We start from the raw sequence: 22,010 nt of genomic DNA on the forward strand, positions 1-22,010 counted from the left end.
CCCCTCTTCGCCCTGTCGAGGCGAGGGGGCGGGGCCACCTCGCTCTCTCCTCCCAGAGGCCGCGCCCCCTTTCCCGCACCCCGCCTCCTCAGTGGCTGATCGAGTTTGGTAGCACCAACCCCCACCACCCCGCGCGGTTTTCCTCAGAGGGAAGCAGCGACGCGGATGGAGCTTCAACGCCTCTCTATTGGCTGCAGCTTCGCACCTTAGTCACGCCCACCGTAAGCGTCCGTCACTAGTGACAGTGGGGTGAGGGGATGCTGCCCGCCTGTTGCCGAGCCTCCTGGAGTTCGAGCGAGGCGTTAGGGAGGGAACATATGCAAATAAGGACGGAGGGACGGTTGGCGAAGCGCGTGTCGGCGGGACGGTTGCCGCTTCCTCGCGCCCAGGTTCGCGTTCCTATTGGGCAGGAGCCCTCGTGACCTCACCCGTGAAACTGGCCGTGTGAGTAAGAGAACCGCATTAGTCCTTCCGGTTGTGGAAGGAGGCGCTTGCATGAGGGGGCTGGTAATAGTCGGGGTGTCTGCGGGAGCGTGAAGTTTGAGGGTAATGGGCGGAGGGTGAGGCTGTTCATTGTGAACAATCTGGTAAAGGGCGCAGTGTTTGAGAGGCCTTCTTAACAACCCGTGAAAGGTTTCGGGAGGATCAAACCTCAGGTTTGTGCTTGGGACTCGGGACGGTGCCCTGAACATGCACACTGACTTCTCTTCTGCCATGTGAATCATCCAGGGTGATGCATCTTCACAAGGCCGGTAGTTGAACTATGGCATCCACTACCGCGTCACATAGTGATAGTTGCCAACTCGGACAAGCTACAAAAGGGAATTAGAGAAATGCACGGAGGATAAGGCGCTCAGTGGCTGCTAGTCATGACAGCTGTCCACTCTGAGGTGGTATGTCTCTGGATTATAGTTGCTGAGGAACATGGGTGTAGCCAGTATTGGGGGGGGGGGGAGACTGATCTGATTGGTCAGTTAATTAAGTATTTCTGTTGGTTTACTTGATCTGAGGGGGGTAGCCGCTCCCCCCCCCCCCCGCCTCTGCTTGGCTACACCCATGCTGGGGAACATGAATAGGAGTGTGTGCCTGATCTGCTTGTGGTTCTCAGAGGTAACCAACTTCAGGCGCAGAGGCCTCCAGTGGCAAGGGAGGCAGCAGTTGGACACCTTCGTCTTGCTTCAGCTGACAGTTCCCTCTCTCTGAAGCTGCCCACGGCTGTCTTCGAAGCTAAGACAAGGAGAAGCAGGATTCTCTTCATTGTGCTTAGATCAAGCTTCATGGCCTTGATTATTGCTTGCTGTAGTGCAGATATGAAGGGCTTTGGATAACAGAAAGTCAAAAGGGGAGGGCTGTTCAACATACAGAATCATTCCATTCTTCAAACAAAATCTAGCGGACTGAGACATTGGGATATCCAAGGAAACAGGTGGAACAAGGGTGAGCGAAGGTGTAGGAGCTGGGAACTACTTTGGTGAATAGGCACAGAGGTGGATTAGAAAAGGAAAGAGCATTGGGGGCCTGACTTGGAAGCATTATGAGTGGATTGCTCTATGTCTTCCTGTATTGCAAGGGGTTGGACTAGCTGGCCCTGTGGTCCCTTCCAGCTCCACAATTCCGATTCTGTAGATCATTTGGAAGCATAATGTACCTACTATGCATATGAAATTATCCTTTGTAAGTCCCCTCAGGAGGATGCATTATTTATCTTAAATAAATAAATCTGGTTAGCCACTTTAGGAACAGATGGGCCATTGGTTTTATCCGGCAGCTTCTTCTTAAGTTGTATTTACATGCATAGATTTTCAGGTTCAATCCTGACTCGTTACAAAAAAAATGAACAACCCTAAAGGGTTTTTGTCATCAGTAGACAATGCTGAGCTAAATGCAGTCTGATGCTGAGCTAAGGATCTGACTGCATTAAGCAGCTTCCTACATTTGCCCATTCTTCCCTTTTGGAAATGTGGGGCGGAGGCTGAGCTGAACTTTGTACTTGGAACAGCAGCAAGCTGTGAATGTGTGCATCAATTTTCATTATGGTCCATAAGTCTTTCTGTATCACAGTGTTTTGTTTCCCTTGACACTTGTGTCCTGTTTGTGTGTTCATTCATGTGATTTATGGTCATGTACAATGGGACTGTGCCTGCACCTGTTCTCACTCCACTGCTGCTCATGCATAGAAGGGAGAGTGCTCTATGTGTCAAATAAGTTCCCTTGTGATGTGGATTCCTCGTTGCACAGAGTTCCACATCATAGGAGAAGCCTATGTGTACATATCTCGCTCTTCTGTACAGCACTGTTCCCTAGCATGTGGGCTTGGGAACTATCGCTATACTCTTGATCATTAATCATTTGAGGAGGGAAATGTACAAATGTGGAGGGGGTGACATCAAACTGGGGTTTGTAGTAAAACTAGACTAGAACCAGTGTGGCATAATGGTTTGAGTGCTGGAGACAAGGATTCAAATCCCCACTGAGCCATGAAGCCCAGTGGGTGAACTTGGGCCAATCACTCCTTCTTAGCCTAACCTACCTCACAGGACTGTTGTAAAGATGAAATGGGGCAAAGGAGAACCATGTACAGCACCTTGAGCTCACGGGAAGAAAAAGGTGGTATATAAATGTAATAAATAAATAGTTTAGTGTGTATTGAAAATGCATGCCAGTTGCCATTCCAGTGCCTCAGCACGTTGTGTTGCATTTTTCATTTTCTTTTCCCTTTGAAACAGGTGTGGGAGTTAAGCTGGTACTGAAAGAAGAAACAGAGAGTTGTCCCCTGGGCAATGTATACTACGTTTCATTCTGATACCTTGGTGTTCAACAGTGTTACTTCACTGCAAACAAATTTTCATAAAGAATACTCAGCCAGCTAGTAGTTGTTAAATGAAAAGTCTCACATCAGTCATATATGGCCAGACTAGCAGATATTTCTCAAGTGTCCTAGATATTTTCTCTGATCACAAATATTTATACCCAATTGTTTCCCAAGCTATGATTCTCCCCTCTACCAACTCTGGATAGCCATAAAATGATGAAGTGGCTTTTTTTTTTTTACTTTGTGGGCTTTTTGTTTGCTTTCTTCTGTTTAATAATTTCCAGCTATAGCCCGCTAGGAATCAGTCAGTGGGAACAACTAAGCTGGTATTTGTAAAGTGAGTAGTTTGTCACCTTCCAGTTTGTCCCAGTTTTGACAAGCACTGCGGTCACCTACTAATAACAGCTCCATATGATGGCTTAATAAAGGTATGAGGAACTGGCTCCTACAGTCAGACCAATGATCCATCTAGGCCAGGTCTGTTTACTGTTATTGGCAACAGCTCTGCAGGGTATCTGGCAAAAGTGTTTCACACAGATTTATTTGAAATCAACTAACTGGCAGTTCCAGGGAGTGGGCCTGGGGCTTTGGGCTAAGATGTCAATTATTAAACTATGTTTTCTAGCTTAGCTGTGGAAAAACACGTGATGTCATTTAGAGTAGAAGAGGCATATTCTGTGAATCTGCTATTAAAATTGGTTTGTCTTTGGAACACATCCTCCTATGGTTACCTAGTGTGGATTTTATCATACATCATCTTTATTAGATGCATCTGTTTTGTTGAACTGTTTTTTATTTATCTGTTCACTTCCTATAAAACATCAGTGCTCTCTTCCATAGCTGAAGTCAAATGTTTTGTGTCTTTTCTTCTTTTATTTTAAAATATAGTTGGCTTGGATGAAATGAAGCCATTATCAGTGGATTCCAGAATATTGTCCCTGGCTTCCCAGGCTACTGAAAGCCCTGATCAGGATGTCCCTGTGCTGCTGCTGAAGTTAAAAGGTAAATAGGTTGAGTTCTTTCAGACCAGTGATGAAATAGTTTCAAGTGTTGAGATTCTTATACCATAAATGAAATTGTTTTTCACTACTCGTTAAACTCTATCTGAAATATTGAGATTCACTATTCTACAAAGGTCCGTATAGTTAAAGCCATGGTTTTCCCAGTAGTGATGTATGGAAGTGAGAGCTGGACCATAAAGAAGGCTGATTGCTGAAGAATTGATGCTTTTGAATTATGGTGCTGGAGGAGACTCTTCAGAGTCCCATGGACTGCAAGAAGATCAAACCTATCCATTCTTAAGGAAATCAGCCCTGAGTGCTCACTGGAAGGACAGATCCTGAAGCTGAGGCTCCAATACTTTGGCCACCTCATGAGAAGAGAAGACTCCCTGGGAAAGACCCTGATGTTGGGAAAGATTGAGGGCACAAGAAGAAGGGGACAACAGAGGACAAGATGGTTGGACAGCGTTCTCGAAGCTACAAACATGAGTCTGACCAAACTGCGGGAGGCAGTGGAAGATAGGAGTGCCTGGCGTGCTCTGGTTCATGGGGTCACGAAGAGTCGGACACGACTAAACGACTAAACAAAATTCTACAAAGTCTATATGTGCATATTTTATATTTTCTGCAAGTCTTTCCAAATATAATTATTGATTTGAGGCCAGCAGAGGAAAAAGAACTCATCTATAGGAGATGGTTAGTTTCTTTTCTGTCCTTTTTCAACACGGCAGCTGTATAAATGATATTGCTGTTTGACAGGAGTCATGGAGTTCCTCGAGATCTTCTTAGAGGGTGATATAACAGAGTATATGTGTTTATAGAAACAATCTCTCTCTCTCCATGAATATATAAACTTTTCTCTCCCTGCCTTCCACTGCCTGTCATTGGAAATGTGTGTACCCAGCGCATAAGAGACTATATGCAAACTAAGCCAATTTTAACTAGTGTATCTAATTTGCATTATTTTTAACACTGTGCAAGGAATAGAATGTTGAAAGGCAAAAGTAGGGAAATAGAACCAAAGAGGTGCTGTGCCACAAGAACTAGAATTAAGGATGAAGGGAAGAACTGGGAGCTGTTTGTTATGTTTGAGCTAGAATGGGACTTCTGTGCAGGCTTGTGTAGAGCTTGCCTGAGGCCCGGGGTGGGAGTCTTAGAATAAAGGTTTTGGCATGACATTGTAAGTCCAGCAGGCCCCTAGCAGGGTCCCCTGACACCTTGGCCCTCTGAGGCCTGGGACAATTGTACCGGGTTACACCTCCCCCCTCCCCCGCATGGGCCTGTTTCTGTGTTCTTAAAATCTATATGGTAAGAGTTGCTCCTACTTACAGGCAAGTCTTATATACATTCTGGAGAGAGACTGCTGATGAACTGCAGCAGCATAATAGCTAGAGGAACTGTCAGTTGCTAGAGGGCTACTTTCTAGTAAAGGAAGTCTTTGTGGCCAGAGTCTAGTAATTCTACTGGTGCAAAACAAGGAAGTCTTCTATAAGCCACCTTATTTTTCATCATACTTGCATCTCCACCGTTTCTTAATTCTCCTTTGCACCATCCCACTGACTTATTTGCCCATCTTTTTCTATCCACCTATAATGTATTCTGTAAGCATTCTACGCATGAATCGTCTGGTTTGTTTGTTCTATAGATTTCCTAGCTGGCAATTGCCTCTGTATCAGTGTTGCAGTAACGACAAGATGGTAGTTGGGCTTCCACATTGTCTCATGCTCACTTAATCTTTCTTGATATTATAGTCCCTTTCAGAGTAGAAGGGTACTTGAGTGTCACATGCTGTAATTGAGAAAGTATAATTTTGTCACCCAAGCTTCTGGTCCATCTGTTTTGGTTTATTTTTCTTCCCTAGATATTTTAAATAGTGCACCGCCTGGCAGCAACGAATTAAAAAAAATTAAACAAGACTTGTACTACTACGATCTGGTTCAATACTGCACATTAGTCCTTAAGCAAGATTACACAAGAGTGCTTGGAGGTTGGACTACTGCTGCCCAGATAGCAGAGATACTAAGGTAAACTCTTCCTTGGTTACACAGCTTTTATTCCTGAATTGCCTCTAGCCCACCCTTCTTGAAATCATTGTGTGACTGTGTATTAGCCTGGGTGTATTACTGCATTACCTGCAAACTGCTAAAATGTATGTGTGTTTATTTTCTCAGCCAGTGTTGTGTGGGCCTTGAGGTAAAAGAAGAACCAGAGGAGTTTTACAATAAGCTACTTCCTTCTGTAGCAGACAATCTCCTCTTCTTGGGAAGGCGCCTGCAAGCACGATTCATCCGAGCTATCAAGGTATTCAGGCTGAACGGCTTAAGGTTGTGTAGTGGAACTGTTTTGTAACTTCTTGACATGTTAACATGCTGAATAGTTGATTTATTCAGGCAGTCTTCCCCTGCCCTGCCCCCCAACTCCAGGCGCCTTGCATACCAAATACCAAGGGCATATCTTCTGTGGAATCAGGACTCAGAACAACTATATTACAGCAGGAAGCTTTGGCCTATTATGATATTGTTTGATGCCATGGTTGACAGCAAGGGATACCGAAATTTTGGATCAGCTCCAGTAAAAATTAAATCACTAATAGTTTATTGAACTTAAAAAAAATTCAAGCAGGATTATGACATGCCTCCAGGACAAATATTGTGGTGTAGATGCTTTCTTAAAGCAGCATTTCAAAAAGTTGAACTAAATGTTGAAAGTTTTAATTCAGACCATTCCAAAAAGGTTGGTGGATTTGATGAATCAGATTACAGTAGTAGCATTACTGACCCATGGAACCAGCTGGTTTTCCAGTAGAAAAAGTGTTGTAAGTTTTTAAAAGCTGCATCTGTCCACTAATGGTGATTGGCAAAGGAGTTCCCAGACCTCAGACTGATGAAGTTTGGATGGAGGCAGTTTCAGAATTAACTACCCTGCTCAGCAAGTATATAACTTCAGAATAAGTTGCTTTCAAAGTAATGTTTCAGGAATTATAATCTTAATTTTTTGCTTTTTTGTGAAGGATGAAGAGAGGAATGAATTTTTACACTGTTTCAGAACAGTAACTGATGCCATCTGCTGGCTGTGTGGTGGATTCATTCAGCTAACAGGAAATGGTAAGGAAAGAAAGATCTGAAAGATCATTACTATAGCTGCATAGCGGTTTCTGATGAAATATTTCCCTCTTTTGTTTGTAGATAACTGTTGTGTTTTTCCTTGGTAAAACTACAAATTCATGGATATTGCTTCATGGCTTGAGTTTTCTTCCTGTTTTTCACCCTAGTGCTTCAGAACAGACACTTCCAGCAACTGCTGATGACGGACGATGTTGAAACTTCAACCATAATGATGTCTGTGTTGCAGAATATTTTAAGAGTCAATAGGTAATTGATATACCTTAATTTAAACATTTCCCTTAATATATCTTAAAGTTTATCATACAGTGCTAATCACTTCTCTGAATTTATTTACATGAGTAAGAGTTACTGCCAGGAGTAGAGAGTTAAAGGCACAGTAAAAGCTCCAGAAGAATGACAGGTGGTTTCCTAGTTGCTGTTTTAGTTCAAGATAACCACATAAATATCATCCGTGGAACTTCATGATCGTTCATAGGAGGCGTCTAGGATTCTTAAAGCAAAGGCCTTTTTGAGCAGTTTATTGTGCATTAATTACCCTTTGATGGTAGAGTGTTCTCACATCATCTTCAGGATTATGCTTTTATTCTGGGAGTTTCCCATTTCTTTCCCATTCAAGGCAGTCCATCTATTATTCCCTCTAGGTAGCAGGTGACATTGCTATGCTGAATGCAAATGTGTGCCAAGGCCCTCTACTGGGTGTTTTTATAATATGTTAGTGATAAGTGACAAACTCTTCCATTCCATTAACTGCTGCACATGTTGCATGACCTCCTGCTATAACAGTATCATTTTTTGACTTAAGCAGAGATACCATATAGATTCATACACCTTGAGGGGTCCTTTCTGTCTGCACCAAATGGTTACGATTCCAAATTTAGAAGGAATGCTTTATAATGCATTACCTCAAGAGGCAGGCGACTTTTAATATTGTCGAACCAACAGCCATATCCTCTTCTCTCTGGAGGACCATCTATCAGTTCAGCTTGTTTTTATTAATTTTATTGTGTGCATTTATTTATTAAATATTGTATCCTGCCTTTCTTGTACAGAGAACCTCTCAGAGTGGTCCACTCAGAGCAGTTTAGAACACTTGAATATACAGTGGTATCTTGGTTGTAGAACTTAATCCGTTCCAGAGGTCCATCCAACTCCCGAAACGTTTGAAAACCAAGGCACGGCTTCCGATTGGCTGCAGGAGCTTCCTGCACTCAAGTGGAAGCCACGTCAGACGTTCACCTTCCGAAAAACTGGAACACCTCAGGTTTTTGGCATTCGGGAGCCAATTTGTTCATCAACTAAGCCGTTTGAGAACCAAGGTTCCACTGTAGTAGCTTATAATCTCAATATAATGAAAGCCAGTACAACCAGAGTCAACCCAAGCAAAACTTCTTCTGTGTGATCCATTTTGATTACTTGTCAATACTATTAAGAGAAATCCCTTTTGCAACCTTTAAGCAGCACTACAGTTGTATTTTAAAGTTACTAAAGGGTTTGGTGCAATACTTGCTAGCTACTGTAATCTGCTTACCTTCCCCTCCCGTCTGGCACCATTGAAGAGACTCCAGTATCATTCCATCTTTTTTCTTGTTATGTCAGTGCTGTGTTACTTCAAGTTGCTGAAAAGTCCCTGCACTGCATTTTAGATGAGCTTGTTTACAAGCTTTCGTCTTCCATCAATCCTGTCATAGGAAATGCAGCTATAAAGCTGTTACTCTTGATTGCACAGTCTGATGCCCAACTTGTGACAACATTCGCTACCCGCTACAAAGGTTTGTTACTCTGTTTCTCAGACTTGGGAAGAATTTTGTAGTAACGCTGGCACTGATTAGCCCTTCAGGGTCAAGGCCCACTATAATTCCAAAAGCAAAGGTATACTTTGTACAACCTAGAACTTGTGTATCAATTCTAAAAGGTATTGAATGTGAAAACTTAAAGTTCCATACATGGATGTCAGTGGGACTTGCTCTCAGATAAGCATAAAGCCTATTGGTTGGATCCAGAATTGAATGGGACCTAGGTTCATGTAACATAATGTGGATCCAACTCTATGCTTGGTACAAACCTTTTCACAAAATACCTTTTCACATCTGTGAAAAAACCTTTTCACATCTGATGTTGCACTACTTTTAGGCAATTTTTGCCAATAATGCTAATCCATACATTGTATGATGTAACATTATAAGCTTGAGCCTCCGCACGGCCGTGTAAAGGCTTGAGTTCTACTAATCTTCCCCTCTCACCTTCTGTAAGGCTAGAAGAATAATACAGAATTTGGTTTCACTTAATGGCTTGTCATTAACACAAAAACCAGGAATCCAGGTTTAAAATAAACTCTTAAGTTGTTAACAAGCCTGCTTTGTAACTCATGGTTTTAAGTCGGCTTCTTTTACATTGACTAGAGTTTATTTAACACCAGGATTCCTGGTTTGTACATAAGGACAAGCCAGGAATTGGCTAAAGTGAAACTTAATCATCATTATTCCTCCTCCCAGCCATTTAGGGGGATGGTCTAGTGCTTGAGTCTAATGCTTCATGTGGGCTCCTTTATGCTCAGGTATATAGTGCTAAACCAACAGTGGGGAAGCTGGAGTCCAACATCATCTGGATGGCCACAATGCCCATCATTTTTGACCGTTAATCACACTGACTGAAATAGATGAGTGTTGGAACCAAACAACGTCTGGAGGGCTTCAGTCTCCCCGTCCCTGTGCTAAACTGGTTTAATGTTACATGTAAACACTGTCAGTGTCATCTATAAAGTTAAGCCAACCTGAAATTGATTAGCGAAGCTAGCCCATGAAACTGACAAGCAACAAAGTAAGTTTTTATTCTGCATTGCCATTCGATTGAGCTGGTACCTGGGCTCCTTACAGCATGTATAGATTAATTCCAGGTGCCTCTTGTGACATCTGAGAGCAACTACTTCTGGGTAAACATCCAAAAGTGAATGCCATAAGCTGCCATTCCGCCACCGATTACCAATGCCAAGTTTGTTCAGTCAATACAATTGTCTTGGTAGGTTCTTTATTAAACCAGGACAGCATACTTGAGCTGTCATTATATATGAAATTGGTTTTTTCCTGCATGGTACTAATTGACTTGAGTATTTTGCCATTTTTAATATGATTTTTCTTCAAAATAAATGGCCTAGAAAGTTGTAGCACTATTGCAACCATTTCAATATTGCATTTTATGGCATGTCTGTACATGTTTTATGTGTACATTTGAAAATACTCTGTACCATTGGGACAAATGCATTTGCCAGTGTGCATTATACTAGTTCATACACCAGAAGGCCCATGGTTAGCTTGTTTTCCAGCTGAAGGGAAATCTGGCTTTCCCCTCACTTTGCAGGTGCAAACACCTTTAGTTGTATCAACACTTCATTCATTCTTTTCACCATTCATGCTTTTGTGAGGAAAATTCATGATACTGCCTGCTTTGGCATGTACAATTATAATTTTCCAGTGTCTGCAGGATAAGCAAACTAACTGTGCTTCTTATAAAGCAGCATATTTATCTTGATGTGTCTCACTGATTAAGGACTACAAAGCCTTCTAAGCAAGCAGTGGACTGGCAAAGGATTTGACAGGAACCTCAATCAGCTTTTGGACTTGCTGTGCTCAGAAAATTGCAAGGCTGTCAAAACACAGGTGTGGTGGAAATCTTACTGAGTTCTGTATGTGGTGGAAGTAGCTTGTACTTAAAGTTTCATCAGTATATTACTGTGTATTTCAGTGCCTCCAACCAACATCTATTCACAATATGTTATAGGTACAATAGATCAATTAACACAGAAACACCTCTAAGAGTTTATAAATCTCATACACACACATGCACACACACACACACACACACACACACCCTCTTTTATTGCAGCTTTCAAATACAAAAATACATTGTCAATTAAATCATTAAAACAGTGCATGAAAGGACATAAGCAGTCACTTTAATGACACATCACCGTATAAGTAGGTATGATTAAAAACACAGTGGAATAAGAGTCTTTGCTGCCATTGTTAAAATTGGGAGAAAGGGAGCCAACAGACATTTATCAGAAATGAGTCCAGGTGCCAGCACTGAGAGGGTCCACTCTGTGTTCCCCACCTCAGAAGCTGGTAATGCACTACTGAAGGTGGGAGAAGATGAAATAGGGTCTCACATCTTGAACACAGTGCACAGGTAACTTCATATGGGAGGAAGCACTACTCCAGATAAGCTGGTCCTAAGCTGTTTAGCTCTTTAGAGGTAATAAACAACATTTTGAATTGTGCTCTCAAATGAATTTGAAGCCAGTGCAAATGGACAAGAGCTAGTGTAATAAGTTCTGAAAAGCAAGCACTAGAAACCACTTGGCTGCTGAATTTTGTCCCTGTCAGTTTCTAAACACTCTTCCCCACAACCCCCGCAGCAGTGCAGTCTCGATATGAGCAGGGCATGAGTGACACTGGCCTGATCAGCATGGCCCAGGAAAAGGTGCAGCTGGCACACAAGCTAAAGCTAAGCAAATGGATCTTTTCCCAATTCATCAGTGAATATTGAGGTGCAGGGGGATTTTCAGGTTGTCACTTGACAACTCTGAGAATGCGAAATGGACACTGGTGGTTGAGGAGGGGATCAAACCTTTCTCAAAGGACTTGAACTGTGGTTTTTGTGATTTTTAAAGCAGTTGTTAGCTGTTTAAATTGTGTGTTGCCTTGAGATGATTGTGTGCATTGTTCCGTTGGGCAGGCTGATAATGCTTGCATATTCAGAACATTTCTAATTGTTAAAAAATGAATTCTTGTTTTCATTTGGATCATGTAAAGTTGAGGTTTTGTATTACCTGGAAAGAGGCAGATCAGTTTGAATTCACTCAGGAATTGTTCTGGCAAATAATAGTATGACATTGTCCACCCCACCACCGAAGAATAGTTTAAATTGACATGGGGCAGGGGGGAGATGCAAAGCATTAAAGTTGTATTAATATTGTCACTGTGCTCGATGGGGAAATGAGCATAATCCTCAGACCCAGGGAGTACTCAAGGGTATGCATTAAACAGCTTCTTTTTGTTGTTAAAAAGTGTCGTACTTACTGTAACAACTCATGGTGAGTACCGGCACCTGTTTTTCCTAGATAAAAAACACTACTCTGACTTGTTTATTTCAGAGACTACATCAAGCAGCTTGCTTAATCCAAGCAGCATGGAGAGGATTTCAAACGCGAAAAAGATTAAAGCAGCTTCCAAAAGCAGTAACAATCTTGCAGAGAAATTTCAGGTAAACCAAGACCTTTGGTTTATTACAAACCTGTGGATGCAAACAGATGGTTATGTGATGGAGCCCTTCTTCCTCCCACTCCCTTGTCCCTTCTCCCATTTCTTTCTCTTTTCTTCCCTTGTAGAAGAAAAAATAAAGTCGTGGTGAGGTGATTGCAAAGGCAGATCATGGGGCAGTTTTCTCTTCTGGTCTCACCCAGCGCCTGCATGTGGCCTCTACAGGTCACTGTGACCCTCATCCCTTTGTGCAGTTTCTCCAATAACATGCTTGCTGATCTGTGGAACTTCTCTACCTGTGCTAGAGATTAGGTTTTTGAAGTTCCCTAATACTTACATTCTTTCCCTCTCATAATATTGTGTTGGCCAGGAATGTTGCTGTGAAAATATGTTAAGCAGCATGCAAATTTCTTGGTGCTACATTAGCTAATTGATTGCAGAAGTATAGAGGGGTTTGCTGTATAATAAAATGCATTTTTAAAAGGTATCTTAACGGGCACATGTTTGGAAAATCCAGTAGAGGGCAGACTTCGCATGTATTGGGTTTCCAGATTTCGGCGCAATCTTTTGTTCCAATCAGAATTTCAGGCTTCACCGCTAAGCATCCAGGCCAGTATGTTTGTGCATACCACTACATGTGCATCTTGAGACTATTGGGGTACATGTTCCCATCTGCATGATAAGTGCAGACCTGTTTAAATGTAGAATACTCTGCCCCCTGTAATTTCTAAAACTTTGTTGTTGTAGAGCTAAAAGAAAACAGGAGTTGCAAGGTTTAAAAAAGCAGAAAGAAGAGGAGGACCTCCGCCAACAATTGCAGCTTCGGAGACAGAGAGCCATGAGGCTGTTCCATGAACGACAGCTTACGCTACTGGAAATAGTTCATCCAGGTATGGTTATTATAGTAGCATGAAGGGCGTTTTCCATGCAGAAACAAATTTCCCATATTCTTTCTTTTTAGTTGAAAACTTCTATTCATACTCTGTTTCCTAAGACTTAGTATTTGAGGCACAAGATGCCATTTCCTTAAATGGCCAGGTATTTTTTCAAGGGTATCAGCATCTTTCCCTTGGGTCCCTTTAGGACTTATAGGGAGATAGGGATAATGTATACTTAGAACAAGTTGATGGGAGAAATGAATGTAATTCAATGCTCATTCAGTAAATGTGTGAATCATTTCTTTGCCTTAGGTTTATGTGCTTTCTCCCCCACTCATTCTCTGTTTCCTTCATTTTGGAAGGTAACAACTGTACTGGAACATCCTTAATATCAAAGCCTGGGGCAGGATAGCTATCCACTTCGTTTCCTTGTGCAATTTCTTCTATCTATTTCTTTCAGTATTGACTATTGCAGCCCCTTGTCAGGAATGCAATTCTACGCTTGGATCTGAACTGCTCATTGAATGTGAATAGTTTAATTTCCCCAGAGGATCTCTATGTGAATAATTTCCTCTTGGACTTTGGTACAGGGTCTCATCTGTGTAGCAGCTGGACCACAAATCTCCATCCTTACCAAAACGTCCTCAAACATATCTGGATGTTGGTTTAGAAAAAGGTCTGCTTCTGCTGTTTGAGCTGAATTTTTTTGAAACCAGCTGGCTTGTCTTGAGTCTCCCATGAAACCCAAACATATTCAGAAATTTGCCTCCTTTATCTCCTAGGTCAGGTAGATAAGCATATGCGTGAAATGGAGGAGAAGTCAGCCATAACTATCCAAAGATACTGGAGAGCATTTAGGGAAAGGAGAAATTTTCATCATCAAAAGAAGTCTCTTAAGCAGTATAAAGCAGCTGTCCTCATTCAGAGAGCGGTGAGTATGCAACCAAGTGCTGCCATGACATAAAATTTACCCAAAAAGTTAACATTCATGTTTTAATTCAAAGCTTGCAGTATAGTCTACTATAAGCATCTGCTCTCAAAATTAAGCTGGAGCATTGGTCTTCAGAATCTTCATAGCAAAAATTTGCAAAAATCTGAACAACCCTTTTAAAAACCTGTTACAAGAAGCTGCCAATGACTTGAGACCATAGTGCTGAATATTACCCTAGAAAACCATTTCTGGCTTCATCATCCCCCCCCCCCACCGCCCCCTGGCCAATCCTTCCTACCAATTTATAAAATTATTCTTTAATTTGATGACATTGTGGAGGCCAAGTTCTTATTTGAAGCTGAGCTTGCAGAACCACATTCTCCAGCTAAATTGAGCCTTGCCGAGTTGTAGCTGCCTGAAGAAAAAAAATCAAATGGAGAAACATGCATATTTCTCAGTGGTCTGGCTTTCATCGTAACTCAGCAGAAAGGAGGGTGCTGGACTAGATACTCAAGTAACAGATCTGAGCTTAAAGGTTTGTATTCATTTCCATGTTGACAGAGCACTGAATTGAGAGTCACTCTTGTTTTATTGTTTTTTTATTGTATGAAACAAGAATATTATAATAAAGTTTTAGTTTAAATGGAATACAAGATACTATTTGTTCATGAATTATCTCGTGTGTGTGTGTGTGTGTGTGTGTGTGTGTGTGTGGATTCCCAAGCTAACCAGAAGGCCTTCAAGAAACTATCCTGCTGTAAAAATTCTGACTGTATAAATACATTGTGTTACTTGAATACTTTTGTTTCCACAGGTGCTTAAGTTCTTGGAAAAGCAAAGGAAAAGGAAAGCTTATTCTCTCTTGAAACAGTCCAAGCACCTCTCTGATGAACAGAGGCTATCATTGCAACAAAAAGTGAATGACTACATCAAACTGCACCCGGTACATCATCATTCCTTCTTTGGCTAGGGCACCTTTTCACATTCATTTGTTGGCCAAGGAATGCTTACAGACATGCTGGGAAACCCTGCATGTTGCCGGGGAGTCTAGGCACACTTTCAGTTTATACATGGCATGGTCACACATGATACTAGTTTAGCCTTGACAATGCGCAAAGCTCTCATTGGAGCTGTGCATGACAGAAGAAGACAGATAATGGTGAAGACAGGTAAAAGCTGGTTTTTTAGGGAAGCATCAGTGCCACATCTTTGTCTCCTCACTGAAGGACCCTGTAACTTCCAAGGAACCTGGGTAACCTAGGATCACAGTTTGAAAACCACATCCATAGAACAACAGGAATGTTTTGCCCCTAATCACTACTTTGACAGGAGCCACAATACAGCATTGGCAGTTAAATAACTGCAATAACTCAGTGGGGAAGGGGAAATCTGTTGCCTCCTATCCTAACTGCAACTGCTTTTTTAATTCCACACAAACTCATGAACTAGTGAGTCTGTTTCATTTCCATAAATGACAGAACATTTTTCACTTATCAAATGGTTGCATGGGTGCTCATACATATATGCACACATCCTTTATGGTACTAATATTAAAGTGTTTTAAGGAAAGCTTTAAAAAGTAGGTGTTCCTGATCAGAGAAATATTACCTTCATAGAAGAACCTTAATTGGGGGGCCCTGAGGAAGATAGTTGTCAACAGGAATGCAGCTGGGCTTTTTATTGTTTCACAAGGAGTGCCAGTATGTTTACAGATTTATTTTTTTTAGTATTCTGCTTCTATTGCTTTCATATGTTGCTGGTCAATGGTGCTGCTGCTGCTGCAAGCAACTGCAGCCAGGAGGTGCCTATGAGACCTGTGTGCATACCTGTTGCAGCAGTTCCAGCTTTGCTGTTAGCTTTCCCCCACAATCCATTTTTTTTAAGTCTGCGAAACTACTTTGACAAGAGACCCTGACTGTAGAGAGAGAAATTGATGGGTAGTAGAGGTAATGATGGCTCTACAATATCACTTGCCAAATCTTGAAAAGTTAATATCAGTACACAGCCTTTACCTAGAGTTCCATGCTGTTTACCTAACGTAAACTCTGAATATATCAGCACTATACTGGTCCCTCTTTATTTGGTCTGTGAAACAAGATATTGGGTGTTGCTTGGTGCTTTCCCCCTCCCTTTCCCCATTAATATAATAATAGGAATTTGCTTCTTCCTGAATCCTAATTAGGAAACTAAATTTATTCAGTGATAGATCGATGGCTTCAGGGAGGAAACACAGGAAGCAGCACAGTTATTAGATTTACAAGTACCCAAGAAATGCAAATGTTGTGCTGTAGACATCCACAAAGGTTTGAAGCTGATAACTGCTAACAGTGACAGGCACTATCATTTTTCTCCAGGCTTCTGAAATGTCACAAGAAATGAGCAGGGAACTTCATCATCAAGCTCAGGAAAAGCTGGCCCAGTATTTGTTGAAAAGAAGCCAGGATCGCAAAGCAGAGCAGCATAGAGAGGCATTGCTAGCCCAAGTCCACACGGATGTGGACCAGCTAATGAGTATGTGTCTACCTCATCATCACCATTGAGAGTCAAAACCTTTATTGCATTAGCAAACTGCCATAGCAAAATAAGACAATACAAAAAAGAAAAAAGACAAACTAGAGACAAGCAACCCAGCAAAATTCATCACCATTATTTTAGCCTGGCTCTGATTTTCTTCCCATATTGTGGTAAATGTTGATGAAAGTGAGTGTAGGGACTGATTCATGCTAATAGTAGACACCACAGCACTCATCCAGAGATAATATTTGGTTGTGTGACTCATGAGCCATGTAGCCTGTTGATTCCATGGCAATTTTGGTCTTGTTCCCCTTTAAGATGTTAATGCTGAGAGTATTTTTGTAAAGGTGTTTTGGGAAACTTTACAGAAATCTTCTGCTTGCTGTGTGGGCAGTAACCCTCTTACTGTATCAAAAAACAAAACAAAATGAAGTTCAGTATGCTGGGGTTCTTCTTTTATTTCCCTTTGCCATTGTGAGCTATATGTGGCATGTACTTTCCCAGCATGTTTGAGATTTGGTTATTAATTGTAGTGTCCAGAAGATTGATCCACTGAATTATAAATAGAAGAATCGGGTTACAAAAATGAAAGGGATAAACCCACTGGATCTGACCCATGAAAGGACTCAAAATAATGGAAAATGGAAGAAATATAGCCCCAAGATGATCAACCTTGTATTTTAAGAAAAAAAGTAATTGTGATTCTTTTGCTCCATTTGTCACAGGTGCTCCAAGTCTAACAGAATCCACTACGAAAGATCTGAATATCTTTATGAGTAGATCAGTTCCTGTGGTAGCTAAAGCCAAACAATCCCACAGCACCATGTTGAAATATACACGGTGGCCATGGTGGAAGAAGCTGGAAGAAGACTTCTTAGAGGAAGAGGCTGTGTCAGAAGATCTGAGTGCTGAAGTGGGAACTTTGTTCATTGGTGGCAGCAAAACATAATCTGGAATGAACAAGTTTATAGTCTGGACTATGTCTTCTGTGTAAAAAGAAAGTATTCCAAGATGGTCTGGCAAGCAGTCCATCCAATGTTGTCCAAATGATTTGTTTTTTTTCAAAAAAAATAGTTAATAAAATGAGTTTGTACTTATGCAATATACCGTATTTTTCGCCCTATAGGACGCACTTTTTCCCCTCCAAAAATGAAGGGGAAATCTGGGTGCGTCCTATGGGGCGAATGCAGGCTTCGCGGACCTCTCCGCTAGCAGCGGGAACGCTCCCGCTGCTGGCGGAGAGGTGCCTGCATGCGGAAGCCTGCGCGCGCTGAGCTCAGCGCGCCCAGGCTTCGCGGACCTCTCCGCTAGCAGCGGGAACGCTCCCGCTGCTGGCGGAGAGGTGCCTGCATGCGGAAGCCTGCGCGCGCTGAGCTCAGCGCGCCCAGGCTTCGCGGACCTCTCCGCTAGCAGCGGGAACGCTCCCGCTGCTGGCGGAGACGTGCCTGCATGCCGAAGCCTGCGCGCGCTGAGCTCAGCGCGCCCAGGCTTCGCGGACCTCTCCGCTAGCAGCGGGAGCCAGCACTGGGCTCCCACGGCTTGCAGAGAGCTGCCTGTTTGGGGGCTGGGGTCGGGGGAAGCTCGGGCTTCCCCAACCCCGCGCCTGGGGGGGAAATAATTTTTTTCCTTTATTTCCCCCCCAAAAAACTAGGTGCGCCTTATGGGACGGTGCGTCCTATAGGGCGAAAAATACGGTATATATATAGCTGTTATCAAATTCCTGTTTTACAGATTTTGACCTCTAACCAGAATATCTAAATTTTACCATTCAGATGACTTGGAAATCATTACAATTTGCATTTTAAATATTTGTGAAATTCAGTTGGATTGTTAAAAAAAAGTGGGATTTTGAATTTAATTTCATGGGGAGTTAGCTGTGTGTATGTATAGGCTAGGAAATAGAACCTCGGAGCTCCGGGAGGAAGCAAGGGTCAACAGAGAGAAGCTTCAGTCCCCTTATGACTTAGAGCATTTTTTCAGTTTGAGGTCCATATTCCTTTTTTAGGTAGCCTTCCAAGGGTCAGATGCCACTGGTGTGTGGAGCCAGATGCAAAAGTGTGTGAGGTGACCAATGCCAGCTTTAGCACTGCACAGTAAGCTAAAGCACCCATCTCTATCTTGCATCTAGACAAGCAAGAGCAATCATCAGAGTTCAAGAGGTCATTCCAGCCAGGCAAAAGTATTCAGATGCAAAGCAGAGCCAGTGTGGGGGGTGAGGCCTGCAGAGAAGGGGTGTAGCCTAGGGAGAGTGCAAAGAGCCCAATAGAGAGCTGCATTTGGCTTGCCCCCTGACTGAGGTTCCCCACGCTTGACTTACAATATCATCCCAAACCCATTCTGCTTTGAGTCTTCTGATTAACCAATTTGTACATGTTTTATCTTCTTTAGATGTGCTATGAAATTTACTTTTCTGTTTTAATGAATTTGCATTATTATTAGGTTAGTTTGTCTGAGAGAAGCGGTATTAAATAGTTTGAGAAACTAATGGAGGAATCCTTATGAGATCCTGCCTCTGATTGCATTTTAAATTATAGGCCTAGACTCTCATGACCAGAAGCATTTCTCAAGCATTACAAAGACAGCCAGAATTTCAGCTACCAGGCATTTTGCATAGCATAAGCTATAGTCTCTTCCCTCATTTAGAACTTTTCTAGGGCTAGCTGATCTACTGAATCTTATTGATAGGTTCCATGTGCTGTTGCTTTATGCAGTGCTCAACATGCTCAGAGTAGACCCACTACTTACTTGAGTTATTGTAGTCTATTGATTTTAGGAGGTCTGTTCTCTGTATTGTATAGTTGGGTAGCTACCCCTGTTAACCTACAGTCTCTCTGTTGCCACTGTAGAATCTTTAAGGAATTTACAGAATAAGCTCATGGAGACAAATTGGATTCTAAACATGCTTTCTCACCTCTAACAGAGTGGCTGGGAAATACACCTCTCTACCATCAATGTTCTTTTCTTTGTATTATTAAAGGATAGTAAATTGTTACAAATAAGTCCCTTTTTAACAGACCAAGACAAGACCAAGGACTCAGCTATACAGCCGCAAATAAAAGGTTTTGAGTGTGTTTTAAGTGCAATACAGTGGTACCTCTGGATACAAACAGGAGCCGTTCCAGAGCCCTGTTCGCATCCTGAAGTAAACGTAAGACGTGACTGTGTGTGTGCGCAGGTCGCGTTTCGCTGCTTCCGCGCATGCACATGACCTCATTTTCAGCGTCTGCACATGCGCGAGCAGCGAAACCCAGAAGTAATGCATTCCATTACTTCTGGGTCGCCGTGGAGCACAACCCAAAAAGATTCATTAAAAAGCTACTTCAACCCGAGGTATGACTGTATACAATGTGACAATAGATGGTGAGCCTTATGGAAAATTCAATGTATTTTTAAAATGCTTTTTAAAAAAGCATTTTCACAACATTTTTTATATGTGTGTGGATTCCACCCAAGTTTAAGATTTGATGCATAACGTTTGTTGCTACATTGGGACATCACCACAGCTAATGTCATGAAACAGAGGTGTGGCAGTGATATGATGACACTGGCAGTACAGGGCTAATGCATCAGAACAATGAAATATTTCCTTCTAAATTGTATACCTATTGAGAGAGGGTAGCTTTTTATCTCCAGCAAATCCGTAGCTTAGTTACCACCTTAAAGTGGAACTGTGTCAAACTTTGGGCTTTCTCCTATATAATGGACTTATTCCCCCACCACTTCATATTCTAGGCACAGAGTGAATCAGCAATGCTCATTAAAAACAGTGCAGCAATGTGTTCCAAGAGCAGCTTGGAAACAGCTTTGAAGAGCCTAGAGTTTCCCTTCTTCTAGGACATGTGAAAACATTTCAGGAGCTGCTCCTCACTTTGCCCTCGAGGCTCTCTTTGTCTCCATACTGTGTGTCATACCTTTTGCACTGGACTTCCTTGCTTTATGAATTTTTACTGCAGTGCAGTGCTCTATACCCAACTCTTCATAATTATCTTCATTATAGCATCTTTTTATCACAGGGAGATGTTCACAAAGGTGTCCTGCATAATGCATTTCCTCTAAAGAAATGAACCCCCTGGCTTGTGTTAAATAGCTGGTGAATTATAGAGCTGTCTCACCAAAAGTCCATTCATTGTCATGCTAATGGCCTCTGCCACTTACCACCATTGAACTAGATTATGAACTCCCCCTTTGTAATATGCAGTTTGCTAGATAATAGGATTTCCATTTTTAACCCCCCTTTTCAATGGCTGATTAAAAGTATCTAAGTGTCAGTGGAGTTCACCATACAAGACTATTTATCATCAGCATAAACATGGTTCTACTTCTCTCCAGGACTGTGTGGTCTCTACTACCATTTTATCTTGGGATTCTGCTCCTGTAAGATACCTCTTTTAATGGATGAAAACAGCTTTCTGCTACCAGCCAGAGGGCTGGCTCAGGGTTGGTTTACTTATGTTTAAGTACAAACACATTGGCTTTTGAGCTCTGCAAACCTCCCAGTACAGAATTCCAACCATATTTCCATTGTTCAATGTATGTATTTTGGGGCTCTATTCATGCACACCATTTAAATGTTGAAATTTTTAATTGATTTGAGTGGGATTCTAAATTTAATCTTAATGAGTGGTCCCCTGTGAGAGAATAGATATCATTGTAAACAATCTATGTACATATCTCTGTCCAAGCAATGTTTTATCTGTTATTTGTTTGCAAGAAAACCACTATTGAGGTTCCATCATATCACAAAACAATTTAGAAGTCACCTCATTTTCCCTTTAAATACTGTTTGCTGCTTTAGAATACTATCTTTTGAGAAAACCGTATTTAGGCCAGTGACCTATTATTAACATGCAGTTTGTAATACGCAGTTTTTACTATAATGTCAAAGTTACTTTCTTGGTCCTTGCCTTAAAGAAGCAGTGAGGAACCTATGACCCATGGACCAGATTTGGTCTGTAACTTACGGTATTTCATCAGATCTGCAGCAATATGCATTTTTGGGGCTGCTTAGTCACCCAGTTTTTGGTTGTCTGCTACAGTTGCCTAGCCTTATATGATAGGATGCATTGATGTCAATGTTATTTTAGTGACATCATAATGTGACTACTGAAAGTAAGCCTTTTTCTAGCAGGAACTGTGAGAAAGCCACCAAAGTCCAGAAAGAGTGAGGCTAACCAAAGAGGAGTGGAATATAGATGAAAAGAGAAATGAGATTGTGCCCCTTTCTCACTCTGCATTAACTCAAAGTAATAGTTTATCACTTTCCTAGTTCTGAAGTCACAAATCATCAATGTGAATTAAGAATTGTAGATTTGCCTGTAACCTAGTATGAATCAGGGAGGGCAGATTCCCTGTTTGGGTTTGGAGTAAAAATAAGGCAAGAATGAGTAATTGCCAAATATTACATGATCTGGAGAAGGCCCTGGACCAGTGTCTGGGTGTAGTGGTTGGCTAGATGAGGTGTAATAAACCATGTCTGAATCCTGGCAAGATGGAG

At 41.9% G+C, this 22,010-nt stretch overlaps 1 protein-coding gene across 4 annotated transcripts; it reads left to right on the forward strand.

Moving 5' to 3' along the window:
* The first annotated feature begins 167 nt into the window (after positions 1-167).
* IQCB1 (IQ motif containing B1) lies at positions 168-17,622 on the forward strand. 4 transcript variants are annotated; one of them, XM_083429583.1, is made up of 14 exons: positions 168-444; positions 3,701-3,814; positions 5,675-5,837; positions 5,985-6,114; positions 6,824-6,917; positions 7,085-7,184; positions 8,535-8,707; positions 10,482-10,591; positions 12,088-12,197; positions 12,941-13,083; positions 13,854-14,002; positions 14,817-14,945; positions 16,357-16,513; positions 17,242-17,622. In XM_083429583.1, the coding sequence occupies exons 2-14, from the start codon at positions 3,715-3,717 to the stop codon at positions 17,463-17,465; spliced, it is 1,782 nt and encodes a 593-aa protein (XP_083285709.1). In that variant the 5' UTR covers positions 168-444; positions 3,701-3,714; the 3' UTR covers positions 17,466-17,622. The 4 variants fall into 4 exon arrangements, with proteins under 4 accessions (XP_083285709.1, XP_083285708.1, XP_083285710.1 ...); XM_083429582.1 differs by lacking the exon at positions 168-444 and adding an exon at positions 465-656; XM_083429584.1 differs by lacking the exon at positions 168-444 and adding an exon at positions 1,035-1,437.
* The last annotated feature ends 4,388 nt before the right edge of the window (positions 17,623-22,010 follow it).

This window comes from Podarcis tiliguerta, assembly GCF_965153285.1.
Source record: "Podarcis tiliguerta genome assembly, chromosome: 1".
Taxonomy (NCBI): domain Eukaryota; kingdom Metazoa; phylum Chordata; class Lepidosauria; order Squamata; family Lacertidae; genus Podarcis; species Podarcis tiliguerta.